The sequence below is a fragment of the Alligator sinensis genome, unplaced genomic scaffold (assembly GCF_000455745.1).
Source record: "Alligator sinensis unplaced genomic scaffold, ASM45574v1 scaffold358_1, whole genome shotgun sequence".
Classification (NCBI taxonomy): domain Eukaryota; kingdom Metazoa; phylum Chordata; order Crocodylia; family Alligatoridae; genus Alligator; species Alligator sinensis.
In genome coordinates, this window is record NW_005842121.1 from 1838937 (window position 1) to 1857491 (window position 18555).

At 42.6% G+C, this 18555-nt stretch overlaps 1 protein-coding gene across 1 annotated transcript in view; it reads left to right on the forward strand.

Annotated features, from left to right (window-relative positions):
- The window catches only part of PSMC6 (proteasome 26S subunit, ATPase 6), a 20453-nt gene extending 3758 nt beyond the window's left edge, over positions 1-16695 (forward strand). Inside the window, exons 4-13 of the mRNA XM_006024861.3 lie at positions 5628-5695; positions 6154-6268; positions 10343-10430; positions 10899-10960; positions 11050-11173; positions 11552-11613; positions 12654-12774; positions 12879-12959; positions 14432-14503; positions 15519-16695. Coding sequence (XP_006024923.1) covers positions 5628-5695; positions 6154-6268; positions 10343-10430; positions 10899-10960; positions 11050-11173; positions 11552-11613; positions 12654-12774; positions 12879-12959; positions 14432-14503; positions 15519-15637 — 912 coding nt within the window. The 3' untranslated portion in view covers positions 15638-16695. The remainder of the gene's footprint in view (positions 1-5627; positions 5696-6153; positions 6269-10342; positions 10431-10898; positions 10961-11049; positions 11174-11551; positions 11614-12653; positions 12775-12878; positions 12960-14431; positions 14504-15518) is intronic.
- The last annotated feature ends 1860 nt before the right edge of the window (positions 16696-18555 follow it).

An 18555-nucleotide genomic window follows, 5' to 3' on the forward strand; every position in this document is an offset into this window, starting at 1 on the left:
CCACCCCTCCCCAGCTGGTACCACATGGTTCCCAGCTGCAACACTGGCACTGCAGGAGCTGGCCCAGGTGGCCCTGAGAAGATCACCCACAATTCTCCCTTGCCTCTCTCCCCCATCTCCTCCTTATCTGTATTTCTCTCAGAGCAGGGAGGCAGGAACAGCCCCAGGCCAGAAGCCCCTGCTAGGCAGAGGCTTCCAACTGGGCCTCGGAGGGAGTGGGGCTGGGCCAGATTTGCTGTTGCGGCTGTTTAGTTCTGCCACTGGCTCCCCCTGGGTCCTATTGCCAATGGCTCCTGTCATCTTTGACAGGCAGCCAGGGGCAAATATAAATTTTCTAAGTTTTTTAGGGGCCCCACAGGCCGGATAGAATGGCCTGGAGGGCTGAATGCGGCCCTCGGGCCGTATTTTGCCCACTCCTGCCCTAGCCCCTCACTGGGTGGCTTTCTACTTTCACATACTCTTATGGGGGTTGCCTGTGTGCTGCCCTTCAGGCATGGCTACCTCTGTAGCCAGCACATCCCTGATGCAGCCCTTCAGGTCACCACAGCAACTCTACTATACACCCTGCCTACGCACAGCCCTTCAGGCTGCCACTGCGCACCCTACTCTGCGGGCCTCTACGCATGTTGTTGCCCCCTCTCTGGGTCCACACTACTGCCCCTTCTTTGGGGTCCTATTTTCCCCCTCCTGGGGCTCAGGTGCCTCTGTAGGTGTGCCTGCCCCCCCCACTGTATCCTCCTACTCATCACCCACTGAGCAGTGGGGGCTGGGGTTATAAGGCACCCCTACCCACCTTTCACCGGGGAGGTAACTGGCCTGGCACTTCTCGGGGACTGTCCCGCAAGGGACAGCTCCACCAGGCCACCCTTCCTGGGCCGGGTGCAGTTTCAAGTCATACCCAGGACCAGGAAGGAGCCTCCTACCATCCCTATAGTTCCTGCCCTTGCCTCCAAGGTGTTGTGAGCAGCAGCTCAGCCGGGTGTTGTCCTTCCGGCTGCCAGCAGCAGACTGCTGGCTCAGCCCTTAAAGTGGCAGGCACCAAAGGTGCCCTGCCACAGCCATTTCATCCAAGCACCTTGCACACACACTTAATTCTTCTTTCCAGCCTTGTTAATAGAAATAAGCTTAAAGTTACTATTGGGAGATGCATCTTTTATTTTTTTTAAAAAAAGTGCAAAGGCACTGACATGTTGCAGAGAGTTATTACAGGAAGCACATACATCCAGTAATACATCTCAGTTTTCATCCTGTTTTCTTACCCATTTCTGCTGAAATGAAAATAGGAGTTGGTGGCAGCTGGTCATAGAAGAAAGTAGGAAACATTGTGCTGTTAAGAACTGCTTGCTAGTTAACACACTGTTAAATAGTATGGACTGAATATGATGCATTTATGTTTATCAGGGATTAGCTGATCTGAGAGATTTTTCAAGCCATTTGGTAGGAATTACTAGCTGAAAGTGTTCAGCAATCGGAGAGCCAGCAGGGGGAGCTGGCAAGTGATGTCATCCCATATCTTGATGCAGAGAAAAGGAAGCTTAAGGATGTAGATGTCAATTTTGAAACTAGAAATTTAGGTTGTCTCAAACAGAAAATATGCTAGAGGACAACATGGCAAGTTTCTAAGAAGGTTGGAACAATATTACATTTCTGATATCTTTTTTCACCTCCTGAAAAAACAAAACAGAAAAGTGGTTTCTTTATTATGCTATGAATTTCTGAAAAACCACAAACTTATTTAATTCATACGTAGCTTTCTGAAAATGAAGTAGTCATGACTGTGACTTCTGATGTATCACAAGCATGTTATCGCATATATTTAGAAAAAATCTAAATAAGAGACTCAGTATGACTCCAATGTTAGTGTTTTAGACTTGATCTTCATAAAAAGGAAAAGAAACCAAATCCGATTATAACCCTTAATTTTGTAGTATCTTTAAAAAGAGGGGGAAATTGCTCATGAGTGGTGTAAAACATTTGTAACTTTGATTTCTTGGGGTTTTTCAGCTCCACTCTTTACATATAAAGCTTAGGATGAATAGTGTAATTGAGTGAAAGGTTAAATAAGATTTTAAAAAGGTTTAAAAGTGTCTGCCTGGGGAACATGGGCTTTAATTTTACCTGGAAAACTTGCACCATTTTTGAAGAAAGATTCTGTGCCAGAATTCAATGCTTAATTTTTTAATTTTTTTCTACTTTTTTTTTTTTACCTCCTTTCCATGCTCACATGGAATCTGTGTTGGGACCAGAGCTGTTTAACATATTAATAAATGATCTGTAAAAGGGAGTGAGTAGTGAGGTGGCCAAATCTGCTGATGACACACAATTATTCAAATGGCAGGGATTATTAAGAAGGGAATTGTAAGTAAAACTGAAAGTATCATGGTGCACCTTTATAAATCCAGTGCATCTACACCTTGAGTACTGTGGCCACTTCTGTTCCCCAAACCTCAAAAAGGATATAGAGGAATTGAAGAAGGTCCAGAGAAGGGCAACAAGGATAATTAGTGGTATAAGAGGGGCTTCCATGTGAGGAGTTGTATGGAGGGGCGTCCATATAAGGAGAGACTAAAGAGGCTAGGCCTATTCAGTTTAGAAAAGACACCCTTGAGTTGGGACATGAGAAGGATTTACAAAATACTAAATGGTGACGAGAAAGTTGATAGAGATTTATTATTTACTCTCGCAGAATACAAGAAGGTAAGGCTCACTAAATGAAACTAGTACACAGTAAGTTTAAAACTAACGAGAGGAAATTCATTTTGATATAGCGCAGAATTAAAGTATGGAACTCATTGCTACCAGATGTTGTGGAAGCTGACCGTTTAGCCAGATTCAAAAAGGAATTGGATGCATTCTTGGAGGAAAGGGGCATCCTATTGAGTATGGAGGTTAGGGATACAGCCTCTGAATTAGAACTTCCTAGACTTTAAATTGGGGCAGGCAAAATACAACCCATGGGCCAGATTCAACCTGCCAAGCACTTTCATACAGCCTGCAGTGCCCCCCAACAAATTGCACCCCACCCAGCCCTTCCCTCCACGAGGGTGGGAGCAAGGCACCCATGTGTACTACACCCCCACCCCCCAAACATACCCTATTGCACCTCACTTCTACCACCCTCATGGGCAGAAGGGCTTGGCCCAGCCAGCATGCAGCTTCTGGGTGAGGCTGCTGCTCCCACTGCTGCAGCCCCTGGGAACCTGGTCTGCTTCCTGCTTGCTCTGGGCAGCTGGTAGGGTAGTGGCATGGGAGGGAAACCCCAGAGGGAGTGGGACTTCCAGTCCCAAGATGGTGACCAGGGGGTGGGGCAACTGTCAAGGGGCGGTGCTACCCACTCAGTCCTCAACAGCTCACCAAAACACATTAAGCAGCCCTCCACCTGAAAGAATTGCTTTAAGTGCTGGAGGCTGCAAGTGAGAGAACAGTGGGGGAAGAAACCCTGGTCATACCCAGTTCACTCTCCCTTTCAGCATTTACTTTCTGCCACCGTGCTGGGCAAGATGGACCTACAATATGACCCAGTAAATGGCAGTTTTCATGTTAAGGAAACTAAAAAATAAGGCAACTAACTAGATTTGTAAATAAGCAGTGCTAGAAATCACTTTATTAGCAGGGAACCCAGTACTCTTAAAATAGCTGTACAGGCTTACACTTCGTTTTCTGGGCAGTGTCATCATAAAGCAGAACCACTGTTAAGTGATGCAGTAGGATAACCAATCAATTCTGAAGACCTAGGACATTTGACATACCTTCTTGGGTGCATAGCTGGGTGGATAGGATGAGGGGGTAGTGACATTGATGGGGAGGGATGGTGATTCCTAAAGAATTTTTATTTGGTCAGTCTGGACTTGTGGAGCATATCAATGAGTTTCTTTTGAATGAAATACTGTTTAATCTTGCAAAGTGCCAAGAGCCCAGGCTTGATGCCAAACACCATTTGGGAAGTGGTGATGAGCAAACATCAAGGAAATAACTCCCTGTACAGCATGTTGAGCTGATGGACCAGAAACAATAGCTTTGTGCAGGCAAGTCTGCACAGCAAGGGGGAATAAGGAATGTTCTGATTTAAGGAAGGATCACTTTTATTTTGTAAAACTTGTCAATGTTTTTCTTGAACAATATTTTCTCAGTATTTAAAAAAATGTAAATTAATGACCATATGGGTAGTCGACATGGTGTGAGAGACAAAACATGTTACAGATCAGGAAGCTAGTAGGAAAATCAGCTTTGCTTCAGGCAAAAGGCTAACAGAACAGTGACACAAAATTCTGCACTAAGGTTGATGATGCCACTATCTCTTAAGTAGTAAAGGGTAATGGATAAGGTGGTAAATCCTACAGTTGTGAAAGGCTGAAGAAGAATGAAGTGGCCTCACTGAACCCTACAAACAGATGCCATACTGATATGACAATCACTAGTAGCACTATGTGAAGTTGCATGTGTAGTAGGAAGCGGCTTGACTTGAGCATCAGTGTTGGGTTCTTGCTCCCCCTGCTCAGTGTCTGCAGTTTCATCTGCTGCTGAACAATAGGAAGGCCATAAAGAACGGGGTGGAGAACATCAGGGAAGCACTTTATTGGCATTGTATATAGCAAGGGTTTGCCTCGCCCATGGCGCTGGCTTCTGTTCTAGTCATTTCATCTCAAACAGTTGACAGATTGGGGTGCAGGGGCAGGCAGGTGGCAAAGAAACAGATTGGAACAGGTGAGAGAGGACAAGACAAAGGCATACAAACAACGAGTGGCTTAGGGAAGGTGGCCTGGGAACTTCTGCTCACCCTTTCTCACAAAACAGGGATGTGAAAATATAAAATGGTGGTAGGCTCAAAACATTAAAAACAACGGTGGCAGCAAATCCTACTGCACCTACTGATAGCAGGAGCATAGCAGGTTCAGCAAAGGATTATATACATCCATATGAATAACAAGAATGTCCAGTTATTTTGTGTTCTTAAACCCAGGGGCTTTGGAGGGTGCAAACTCTTGCACTTCATTGCATATTCAAATCTCCTAACTATTAGCATGTAGAAAACAGTTTTTTCTGCAGGCAGAGTATTGTGTGGTAGTTTACAGAAGGTTGTCTGCATCTTTTTTTTTAACCATTAGTTTTGTCCATTGTTGGACAGGATACTGGATTAATTAGATTGCTTGATCTATTTTATTTTCTTTTTAATAGCAATACCTATATTCCTAACATGGTTTCACTGTGGTTGTTTCTCTAGTTAGCAGGCATCATTACTACCGGCAAGTGCAGATTGGAAACTACTGATTTTTATAGCACCTGTTCAAACAGCGATCTTCCTATGGTTTAGTGACTTTGCAAATGCAGGACATCCACACTGTAGTTCAACTCCTGAATTGCTTCTCCTGAAATCACAAAATAATCTGGAGTGATGGGCCAGCACTTCTCTGCCTTGGAGTGGTGGTTTGCTTTATAGCTTGAGGTGTGGACAGAAGGCAGGGGTAATAAAAACCATCATATCCTGCTTGATGAGCTGTCTTCATTTAAGGAAGGAGTCAAGTTGCCATCTGTATTCAGCTGAGAGCAAGCACTTTCTCTTTCTTTACTGACAAAGAACAAGTTAATGTGTTTGTGGTCGCATTCTAATAAAATCTTCTCGCAACCAGCTTGACAAGAGTAAGCTGAAGCCTGGGACAAGAGTTGCTCTTGACATGACCACACTCACTATTATGAGGTAAGTTTGTAGCCACATTGTTGGGGAGAGGTGGTATTTGCTTCATAGTGAATTAGTCTAGATACGTTGCAGAGTTAGAGTATGAATTAAATCCTGTAGTTTAAAAAACACATATTTCCTTCAAATGTAATATATGTTACTTGTACAAAAGTGATCGTTCAGTTTTATTAGATCTGTTCCTTTTGTTTGTTTAGAAAAAAAACCTTGTATGGGGGGGGGGTGTATGTAAATGATTTTTCATGCAAATGAAACCCTCCATGGGAAGTACACATTTTTTTTGTTTTTGATCTTTCTTGACAATGTGTTAGGACTGGGGGGATGGAAACAGACTTCAATAATTGTGTTTGCTGTCAGTTTTTCAGGAAGACTGGCTTTAAAATGGTATTTAAATGATTATGTATGCATATCTGCTGAATTGAAAAGTTAATTTCTCTTTTATTAATACTCAAATACTACAGATATTTGCCAAGAGAAGTGGATCCATTGGTTTACAATATGTCTCATGAAGATCCAGGGAATGTTTCGTATTCTGAGATTGGTGGATTATCGGAACAAATAAGGGAGCTAAGAGAGGTATCTGGTTTTATAGAAATACTTGCTGAACTGTTCTAACTATGCTGAGGAAAACGTATACTTCACATTTATTAGGGCTGGATAGGTTGAATGAGACATTGAGTCCAGTACATATTGTTTAGAAAACCTATTGAGGGAGAAGTTTTATCTTCTAGCTGGATGAGAGTGGAGTTTGCATTCAGTCATGCCACAAATGTGTAGATAAAAATCAATATGACATTTACCTTGGATAATCTTGAGAGAGGATGTTGGAGTTTCCTATCAGAGTAGAATTGCATATGCATATATAATATGTAATACGTATGTATGTGCATATTATAAATAGGAGATAGATACCTATTAGATTTAGAGAAACCTTTTGGTAAACATATATTTAACCTATATCTATCTATCTATTAGATAATTTAGGGAGACCTTTTGATAAATACATATTGTCTCTGTCTGAAATGCATAGATTTATCAAAAGGTCTCTAAATTATCCATATCATCCCTAAAAGATGGTTATTCTAGGATGTTAGAATATTCACACTATGGTACAGGTACCCAAGGTAGCTCTATACTATAATTGAAGGTAGGTAATATGATAGGTGGTGGCATACCAAAGTTTGATTTAACCTAGTTAGTTCAGGTATTGATAGTCCAATGATTCATAGATTGTAGAGTCGGAAGGGATCCAATGGATCATCATGTCTGACCCCCTGCCCCTGGCAGGAAAGACGACTGAGGTCAGACGACCCTAGCCTCCTCTTGAAGACCTCCAAGTTAGGTGATAGCACCACCTCTCTTGGAAGCCTGTTCCAGACTCTGGCCACCCTTACTGTAAAAAATTTCTTCCTAATGTCTAACTTAAATCTCTCCACTAGTTTGCACCCATTATTCCTAGTTACTCCCTGGGGTGCTCTGGTAAACGGCGCATCCCCAATTCCATGCTGTCCTGCTCTGATAAAGTTATAGGCGGCTACAAGGTCACCCCATAGCTGTCTTTTGTAAAGGCTGAAGAGATCCAGATCCCTCAACCTCCCCTCGTAGTCTTTCACGGAGACCACTAACCATGCGAGTGGCCCTCCTTGGCGGCTGCCCCCTGCTTCCACTGCCTGTAGATCTCTTTCTTTGCCCCCCCAGTCTGTCTTGAAGCTCCCTGTTCAGGCAAGGGGGCTTTTTTATCCCCTTGGCCCCTTTCCTGGGTAAGGGGATAGACTCCTTTTATGCCCCAAGGATCACTCCCTTGAAAAACTTCCAACCCTCTTGGACCCCCATTAGCTTGATGCTCTTGAGTTCTGCCACCTTACTAACTAGGTTTCTAAGTTTACTAATGTTGGCCTTTCTGAAGTCTAAAACTTCAGCATCACTGGATATTTTTCTCACCCTTTGCTGGATAGTGAACTCTACCAAGTGGTGGTCACTATCACCCAGGTTACTGTGTACCCACAGGTCCCCCACGAGATCATCCCCTGTTGTTAAGGCCAGGTGCTACCCCTGGTGCAAGGTGCTACACCTGGTGGGACTGGACACCATCTGGGTTAGGTGAAGGTCCTGAACACAGTGTAAGAATTTAATTGAGGAGCTAGTTTTGGCTGCCTGTTCCTCCCAGTTGATGTCGGGGTAATTTAGGTCCCCCATGACCACTGCCTCCCTCGCCTGTATGGCATCTGAGAGCTGCTTGGAGAATACCCTGTCTAACTCGTCATCCTGGTGAGGAGGTCTGTAGTAGACCCCTACTACCAAGTCCTTTTCCCCTGGCCCCACCTTGGATCCTGACCCACAATGCCTCGGTATTCCCCTCCTCCACTCCTGCCTTGACGACGGATGATGTGTACTGCTCCTTAGCACAGAGCTACACCCCTGCCTTTTCTCCCCACTTTGTCTTGTCTATATAACCTGTACCCCTCAGTGCCTACCGCCCAGTCGTGTGTAGAATCCCACCATGTTTCAGTTAAACCAACTAGGTCATACTGTGTTCTAACAAGTAGGAGTGTGAGCTCCTCCTGCTTGTTCCCCATACTCCTGGCATTGGTGTAAAGACATTTTACCCCCCAGTGGGTGCTCTTGGTGTCCCTTTGCCTTGATGGGGTGTATTTCCCCTTAGTACTTACCTGGTTAGGTCCAGTGCCTTGATTGTGGCTTTCCAGCCCTGGGTTCTCATCGACCACTGGTTCCCCATCCCCCGTCAAACCTAGTTTAAAGCTCTTCAGAGATCAGCTAACCTGCCGGAGAACAGATGCTTACCTCTAGGAGAGAGATGAAGATTGTCCCATCCTAGGAAGCCTTCTCCCTGGAAGTGCTGGTCGTGGTTGTAGAATCCGAATCCCTCCTGAAGACACCATCTCTGGAGCCGCCAGTTAACTTCCTGGTGCCTCCGGCTGCTGCCAACTGGAAGGATGGAAGAGAAATACGAGCAGTGCAGTGCCGAGCATGGGCTCCACTGGAATCTGAGTACTTGGTATGGTGGCTAGCCTAAACTGAAGCTTGTAATGACATCCATTTGTTGCCGCCTGTATCTGAACTCACTTAAATCAGGCTGAGGCATGTTTATCTATGCTGCAGTCATACTTCTGATTGCTTTGTTGGCATATCCGAACAGAGTATGCCACCTTCCCAGACTGCTTGCAGTCTCACTCAGTGCTATGTGTGGGCCAAGAGATTTAAAAGATTTCATAGTCATTAGGGCTGGAAGGGACCTCGTGAGATCATCTGGTCCACCCTCCTGCCCAAGGGCAAGAAGTCATCCAAACGCATCTTGAATGTGTCCAGAGTAGGTGCTTGCACCACTTCTGGGGGGAGTCTATTCCATATTCTGGAGACTCGGACAGTAAAGTAGTTCTTCCTTATGTCCAGTCTAAAATGGTCTTCTAGCAGTTTGTGACCATTGGATCTTGTTTTCCCTGGGGGAGCCCTGGTGAACAGACATTTTCCCAGGTCCTGATGCACACCCCTGATATACTTATAGGCTGCCACCAAGTCTCCTTTTAGCCTATGCTTTTCCAAGCTGAAGTGCCCTGTGCCTCAGCCTCTCCTCATAAGGCCTGCTGTCTTGACCTCTGATCATGCACGTGGCTCTCCTCTGGACTCTCTCCAGCTTCTCCACATCCTTTTTAAAGTGCGGAGCCCAGAATTGGATGCAGTACTCCAGCTGTGGCCTCACCAAGGCTGAATAGAGCAGGAGAATGACACTTTGGTTCTTGTTTGAGATGCATCAGTAAAAGCCAGGGTTTTATTTGCTTTGCTGGGTGTGGCATTGCATTGGTGGCTCATATACACCTTATGGTCAATCATGACCCCCAAGTCTCTTTCAGACATAGGCTCAGCAGTGCTTCACTCAGTAGCACTATAGGTATGATGTGGGTTTTTCCTCCCGAGGCGGAGCACCTTGCATTTCTCTATGTTGAAGGTCATCAGGTTTGTATCTGCCCACTACCGCGGGCCCCACTTACCTCCCGGCTGTGTTGGGGGTCAAGGTCAGGGTCTGCCGCATCTGTTGGGGTTCTGGGCTCGCGGAGGCATGACGGGCTTCCTCCCTGCATCTCTCGTCACAGCTGGACCCCAAAGTCAAATATGGAGTCAAAGTCAGATGTGGAGACTTGATTGAAATTGTGCTAAAACAGGTGTGTCCTGAAGGCAATGGCTGTGCACCATGAAGGTGAAGGAGTTGTACAGTGTGCCAGAGAGGGTGGTGATGATAGTGGACCAGATTGTAGCCTGTGCTGGAGTCACTGATGTCATTGTTGGAGTTAGTCTGCGTAGTCATGAGTGTGAATGCACTCGGAACTGGTTTCAAAGGAACTAGTTACAAGAAAAGTGGTAGAAGGTTGGAATACGGAATGGGAACAGAGGTATAGCTGTGCAGGTCCAGAAGGCAAAAGTAGACCTGTTTCACAGTGCCTTTAAGGAAGGAATCCTGTTTAAGGAGAGCGCCCCAAAACTGTAATATTGTTTGCTGAGATTCTAGTTGTAACTTCATTCTCTTCTTCTAAAAGAAATAGGAAACCAGATTTCATGTTATAGTTACATCAACGTGTTTATGATACAACAGCCTCGCTGGCCTGAAACTAAATACCTAACTTCTTCTCTCAATAGGTCATAGAATTGCCACTTACAAACCCAGAATTATTCCAGCGTGTGGGAATTATACCTCCAAAAGGTTGCTTGCTGTATGGTCCGCCAGGTTAGTATATGACTCTAGACACCTCTTCTTCCAGTTAGAATTTCTGCTGATTCTAAAGTCAGAACAAGCCTTTGGGTGTGGTTGTTGTGCAGTGCACTGCCATGCAGATACTAGCTTGCATACTGGAAGCTGTACATCTGTTTCATTTGGTGTTCCTTCCCAGGTATTTGCCCTCCTAATAGTGCGACCTTCTGCCCAAGCTACTATGGCTTCTGGTACCCAAGCACACTCATATTCTACGTGATACTGCATTGCGCTTTCTAGAAACATCCTTGCCATCCATGAACCTGCAAGGCAGGCCTCTCAAGTTTCGTTCTCATTACGATATAATAGTGTTGAAATGTGCCCTTAGAAAACACCTGCTGAATTACATTAATGTCTTTGTATGCTGGCAATATTGTCATTTGAAACTTTGGTAATTGGTTGATCTACCAGTTGAACAGCCTTAGTCTCTGTCCATCCATCCAGGTACAGGGAAAACACTCTTGGCAGGAGCGGTTGCTAGCCAGCTAGACTGCAATTTCTTAAAGGTAAAATAACAGCATTTTTTTTAACTAAGCTAAACTGAAACTCTTTGGAGTTCAGTCAGTTGCTCATAGCCCCTGCTTGTTTTCAACAGGTTGTGTCTAGTTCAATTGTAGACAAGTACATTGGTGAAAGCGCCCGACTGATAAGAGAAATGTTCAACTATGCCAGAGATCATCAGCCATGTATCATTTTCATGGATGAAATAGATGCTATTGGTAAGCCTAATGGCCTGTAAGGTGGCTAATGTTTCCTGTGAATATTTTAGTCAGCTCTGAAGCACTGCTCTTTTTTCCTCTCTTTTCATAAAAGACAAATACAGACTTGATTGTTGAGAAGTGTTTTTGTGCAAAAAAACAACCCTCCCCAGGGTTGAAGAAGTACCTCCTTTCAATTTGCTTCTGGAGCTTTTAAAACTAATTTAAAATAAAACCTGTTGGTATTTGTCTGGGGTAGGTTGACCAAATTCTTCTGAACTTTTACTAAACTCTTTATTTGCCATTTAATTGCACTAAAATATATTTAGCTTTGGAACCATATGAACTCTCCAGTAGGAAAACAGCACGCAGTTAACTTTCAGGCTTAACATATTACAGGTGGCCGTCGTTTTTCTGAAGGAACTTCAGCTGATAGAGAAATTCAGAGAACTCTGATGGAGGTAAACTGATGAACTGCTTTTACTTCTTTAACCAAAAGGTCAGCATTAAATAAATACTAGACATGTAAATCAGTATATTATAATCCAGAGTCTTGAGACTGTTACTATTCAGTTAAAGATCAACTGACAATTCTTTGAAAAACACAGCTTTAAAACTGTTTGAGATCCCAAGAGCATAGTCATGTATTGCATATAAATCCACTTCACATGTGACTTGGGAAGCTTTCCACCTCAAGACTTGGCTCTGGGTTCTTCATGAGCTGACCTTGTTGATTGTTAATGCACCTTGTCTAAATGTTGGTGATCGCTAGCTCTCTTTTCCAAGGGAAAACAGGCCCCAGAATTTGTTTCTGTGGATAGAGGCTTTCAGTTCAAGCTCCTACAGTTTTCACCATTATCATTTTGGAGTATTAACTACACATGATTAACTCTTAAAATACTAAGGAATTTCACCCCTCTCCTCCCCCAAATATAGCCTGCAATACCTAATATATTTGATTACATAGATTCTGTTGATGTGCCTTTTGCCTAAAGGAGTGCATATTAAGTCAATATTTCTGCCTGATATGTAAGACAAAATCACTGCCAGCAAAGAATAAAAGGTGGTCATCTTCACAACAGAACTACAGCAAACCTTATCTATTTAATTAAATGCCTTCTGGTACAAGCTAATATTTTAGGTGCTTTTTATTCAAACAATTTAAGCATCATCCTTAGTACAGTATATTGAAGGCATAACTTCAAACAGTTTTTTTTAGTGCTTTACATTGTTCACTTTTTCCAGTTTTTCATGTTGCTCCCTCTGGTCACGCTTTGTGTACATTGGATAAGGCATTCATAATGATTTTCAAAAGCCCACCTTTGACTACAGAATGCACAGGGGAACGTGGTCTTCAATCAGGGAGCTTGGTAGTGTCTCAGATTTACTATTTCTATACAACTTTTTGTATCTAATGACTAATAAAAACTGAATTGTGTGGTATATGGCAGGAGCGTCGGTTTTAAAACTACTCATTTTTTTTAATCCCCATTTCCTCCAGTTACTGAATCAAATGGATGGATTTGACACTCTACACAGAGTTAAAATGATCATGGCTACAAATAGACCAGACACGTTGGATCCTGCATTGCTGCGGCCAGGAAGACTAGATAGAAAAATCCGTGAGTTGAGCTGTTTTCTGTTATCAGTTGTGTGTTTGACTCTGTGCATTTCGTTTGTTTTCCCATATTCATTTAAAAAGTCCTTTTTTCCCCTCTTTTTTAAGATATTGATCTACCCAATGAACAAGCCAGATTAGATATTTTGAAGATTCATGCAGGTCCTATCACTAAACATGGTGAAATAGGTGAGTACAGAACTGCTTCAATATTTTCTTTGAGTGTGACTGCTCATTTTTTAAGAATGGGGAGAAAGTAAATTGTTTTCTACTCCAGGTCCTTATAATGTCTCTCCACCTCCTCCATCTCTGCGCCTCTCCCCCCCAATACTCCTTAGGTTTTTTTGTTTTGTTTTAAGAAGACCCACATTGAGCTATTACTGAATCTCACTTCATAAAATATGAAGTGTATAATAATACTTTAAATAAAACCACAAATTGGAGAAACCCTAGGTTGTATACTGGACAGGACTTTTTTTCCTGCTCCCCACCCCATTGTATAAGGAAGTACCTTAGAGGTAAGTGAACATTCCCATTCATCAAAAGATATTCTCGGATCCATATATAGTTCTGACACAAGTGAGACTCCCTGTTCCATTCAAAAAGAAAAAGTTGAAAGCAACGGAAAAGTGGCTTTATGTGAAGGATCCATCACTTTTGTGCTTTACGGTGTTGCAGATGGGTTGCACTAGTAAGTCCTTCAAACGAATGTACGTAGTAGTAATAACCAGAAGGAACTTTATTTGGGGGCATGGTTAGAGGCAGGCATAGAGTGAAAGCAACAACATTCCAGTGATTGGCATTATTATAGACCAGAATTTTCTCAGCTTCACTCTGTGGTTGCATTGAAGGAAATCTATGAAAGACAGCTGAAACAAGGTGAAGAAAAGCTTGGAGTTGAATTGGAGACGAGTTTGAGGACTTTTTAGTATTACATACTAATCTTTAGATCCTTAATACTAAAAGAAAAATACTTTTTCAGTTAGTGTCTATAAAAATCCTCAATAGAAGATAATGTAAGCACAAATGTGACTTTTTAACTGGAGTTTTCAGTTTTAAATTCCTTAAAAGATACTAAGGAAAATGGCTCTGTGGTCCAGATTTCTTGATACTTTGTGTTGCAACTCAGTTGAATGGAGACTGTACATGCCCCAGACTTGGGAAATTTATTCCAGGAATTGTAACCAGGTCACCTTCTTTGTAATCGTACCTACCTTTAGTATGTCAGGCTTAACATTTCTCAAAGGTTGGTACTTGTATTAAAGTGGCCCATTATTAATAGTGCATATATACAAGGGTGAGTAAGTTCTGCTTATTGTGAATAGTCTTCCAGTTTTTGAATTAGCACATCTAAATCTCGGCTATAGTATTACTTTCATGTAGATATTTGCATTTAATTTTGAACCACATATTTGGAAATTAGTAACTTTTAAACATAACTGCATTGAGTATTATTGACTGATATGTTTGTATATTCCTGGAGGGAATATCATAGCTAGCAAAAGCAATCAAATGAAATTCAGTCTAGCTCAGAACTGTTTTAAGTTGCACTAAAAATTATGGTAGAATGTTCAAGGCTTTTTTGTTTCATTTTGAAGTTCTATTTTAATGGAAAACAATCTTGTTCGTTATTCTAGTTAATTGTCACTTTTCATGAATAGATTATGAAGCAATTGTGAAGCTTTCAGATGGCTTTAATGGAGCAGATTTAAGAAATGTCTGTACTGAAGCAGGTAAGGAAGAGGCTCTTAGCTTATTTGTCTCTCTGTTTGATGTGCTGAGTCTGGGCACAGATATTAAACATTCATGACCTGTTTGTCTGATTTTATTCTAGCACTACAGGCAAACGAGATTCTGAAACATTCCTTCGTGATCATGTTCACTGATGTGAAGCTAGTTCATTCTTGTACATGACAGTGCTGGTTAAACTTGCGATCTGCCTATGTTTACAGTTATCAAACTTGGTTAATATGATAGTCCTTAGTGTTTGCAGTACTATGAAATTTACTATTAAAAGAAAAAATGTTTGATACTTGGAACAGTAGTAGTTTGGTATTGTCTAGACTCCCGATAGGAGACCCATATGTGCCCATGAAGTTTAGGTATAGAGAGAAGTTTCCTGAAACTAAGTGGAACATGTCTGAAAAAGGTTAGAGAGAATCTGTTTTTAATTTCTTTACGACTCGGAGTTATTTCAGTCATGCCAAAAATGTGATTCTTTAGAATCTTCTCCGTGGTGTTCATGCTTTCTCCACTTCAGGCTTGTCTACACGGGGAAAATGGAGTTCTCCAACTAATGTTATGAATAATTATTCTGCTACAATTGTATTCTGTCAGTATTGCTCCTATGCAGAAACATTATTCCAGAATAAATGTTTTGTTTCAAAACTTATGCTCAAATTGGATGCATTAGAGCACCAGTTGGTTACTCACTGAATCTACATACAGATTATGCGAAATAACTTTGGTCTTTTCTGTGTGTTAATAACATAGTGCTAATAACTTTTTAAAACGACTGTTCTGCATTAGGCAGGCAAGGTTCCTTTGGTAGATGTGATATCTTTTCTTTGACCAACTGAGTAGCTGGAACGTTCTTTGCAAGCTTTTCAGCACAAGTACCCTTCTTCAGGCATAGGGAGACTGTTGTTGTTCTGAGATCTCCGAGGAACGAAAGAATGTGCTGTATTATTGTTGCAAGTCACAGTAATTCTATAGATATCTCACAATTTCTCATATTCTTTTCCGCAGGTATGTTTGCAATTCGTGCTGATCATGATTTTGTAGTTCAGGAAGACTTCATGAAGGCTGTAAGGAAAGTGGCTGACTCTAAGAAGCTGGAGTCAAAGCTGGACTACAAACCTGTTTAACTTAATCATACACTTCATAATTGACTGCATGGGAAATATCAATGTATAAAAGGAGAGAAATAACATACCTCTTGGCTATGATCTTATTGCAGGTTTCTGTATAACACAGTAAGTTAGTAGTGTGTTTTCTGTACAGTTCTGAAACGTAACTTTTGTTGCAGCCCAAGTTAAGTAAGGAGATGTTCTACTAAAAATTACTGTGAGACTGTATAAACATACCTACATAGTTTAACTTTAGCAGATTTTAAGAAAGTCAATGCAATCTTGACTTATTTTATATCAGTACATTTTCCTTTCCCAGAACAAATGAATAAAATTTTGTTTAAAGTAACTCTGTCCTTCCTATGTACCTCCTCTATACTTCTTATCAGAAAACTCAAATAACAGCTCTTTGGGCACATAAAGTGCAGCTTTTCTCTGCAAGTGATCATGTCTGTCCCCATATAAGTATGGGTTTTTTTTTAACAACCTATGCAAAAATTACTAGAGGTCAATTCATCAGATGTAACATACCAAGAAACAGATCAAGAAATGTAATTTGCTATTTTATTGTGTAGCAATTTCATGCTGCCTGTTCGTGCAGAATAGGAATAGATACTACGTTAGTCTTTCACTGCTGAAAAATGGGGGGAAAGTACTCATTAGAACTAAAACTTAATTTATCACTTAATTATCTACTTAATGTTTATAGCCTGATTTCAGTCCACAGAACTGGTTACAAATGTCCATATGTGCTCAGGGGAAAGTGCCAGAATACCACACCAAAAAGATAACACATGTAGTCAAAGGCCATTTTAATAACAAAGAAAATATTACAGTCTTTCGAAAAACATTGGACTCAGTTTCCTGTCAATCTGATCAAATGTTAATATGCCAGATGGAAAGGTGTGTACAGTACTCCTTCAAGGCCTGAATACTGGTCTGTAGTGCGTTGTTGGAGTGTAACTGAGGCCAGAATTTGGCCTAGTGCCTGTTGTCTCCACATAAACTAGAACATGGCTACTGCAGTGGCTAACAAGTTATTCTTCAAACACAATAAAAAAGTTATGACTTGGAAACCAAGGTGTTCTTCCTCTTCGGGCTATCTGTCACGCTGCATTGATGTTTAAATTCTTCCTGCACCTGGAAACATGTTCGCTATGGCTTGCATTTTAAATGTACCTAAAGGTTAAAAGGAAGCATTCCAGAAGCAATGTTTGGGTGGTTTTTTTTGTTTTTTGTTTTTTTTTTGTGTGTGTAGATCCTATTTATTGCTACTTCTAACTGTTCCAACTGGATTATTCTATGCAGGTTCAGCTAACAAGCAAGTGTGTTTTTAGCTAGTTCTAGAAATTACCAAAAGCCACCCTATATTATTTCTGTCTTAACAATGCAGTAATTTGGAATGAATTGTAGTGATGCCTCTGTTAGTTCTACAAAGGAATTCCCAGTTGAAACAGTATTACAGTGCACAGGCAATTTTTTTCTGTAGTGTACAAGCCAAAGGTTGTCATTTTACCAAATTAAAAAGGGCATGCATATTCATCAGTGTAGGAGTAAAAAACAGGCTATTCACCTGGTGTATATTGTCAGGGGTGTGAAATGTGAATTTCAGTCATAGGGTTTCCCCATAAAATCACTTTAAATAGGGCTAAAAATCCGTATGCATTATTAACTACTACTGTTGCAGAAGCTGTGTATGTTCTGTGTTCAGTGTAATAAAGATTTAGAAAGTTCAGTAATACTGAATGTTACTAGACAGTTGAATGTATTAAAATTGTGTTGAATGCACTGCATTAATTTGGAGACGGCAAACGGAGAAACTGACTCCTGTCTCCTCGCGAAGAGTCGTCTGCCTGTTGCAGTCTAGGGTTCTCTGCAGCCGTAAGAGACCGGACAAGATGCTATGATCCCTGCTGACTTCCCGCCCCCAGGGCCGGGGGGCCGGACTCGATCTTCCGAGGTCCCTTCCAGCTCTAGTGTCTATGAAGTCGATGCGGAAGTAATGGGTTCAAGTTGCAGCAAGGGAGCTGTAGGTCGTACGCGAGGAAGAATTTTTCTAAGTATGAGGAACGTATTACCAAGGCTGTGGACGTTTGGTCAGTGGGCCACAGGGCCGGGTAGACCTCTTGCCTGGGACGGTTTAGACTGTGACGCTCCTGCCTCAAAAAGGGGGTTGGGCTTGATCAGTGTTTCACAGGCGGGTCACACACAACCCAAAAGCGGGGCGTGAGAATATGCGAAAGGGCTGTGAACAAACTTTTAAAAGTGGATTTTCCCTTAAAGGAGAACATGGGAAACCGTAGCTTTTCCCTTAGCTCTCCGTGCCCCACACGCACTAGGGGCCTGAGGGCGAGAGGCGCTGGGTCGAGACCGACCATCCATGTTCCCAAGTGGGTCGAGAGCCGCCGGGTTACGCAAGCCCCCGGAGGGCCCTTCCAGCTCTAGTTTTCCCAAGAACCCGAGCAGCAGATCGGGGTTTTGTTGCACAAAGCAGTCGAGAAAAACAGAACAAAGCTCTGCCTTGCCCAAAGAGCTTGCAATCCGAGACGAGATAAATGGATACCAACATTTCTGGGCAACGGATTCACAGAGACCGCCTGGACCATTGTGTTACAGCTGCCAAGACATGCGAGTTTGAGACGTGTGGATGCGCGGCAAGGGCTGCGGGTTAGACGGGAACGGCCAGATTTAGGAGCAGCCTGGATGCGAGCCCCATAGACGGGGAGGATCCACCCCTCGGTGCCAGCCGGGCCAGAGCGGGGGGACGTCCGTAGCCATCGGAGCGCGGCTTGAGCTCGACCCGGGAGCCGGTCTTCCGTAAGAGGAAGGCCCTGCCCCAGAGAAGTGGACAGCAAGGCAGAAGTTAGGCGTGCGGCAAGGCCGGAGGCACGGTCATCCCGCGCAACCCAGCCGAGCACGTGGCCGCACGCAGCGCA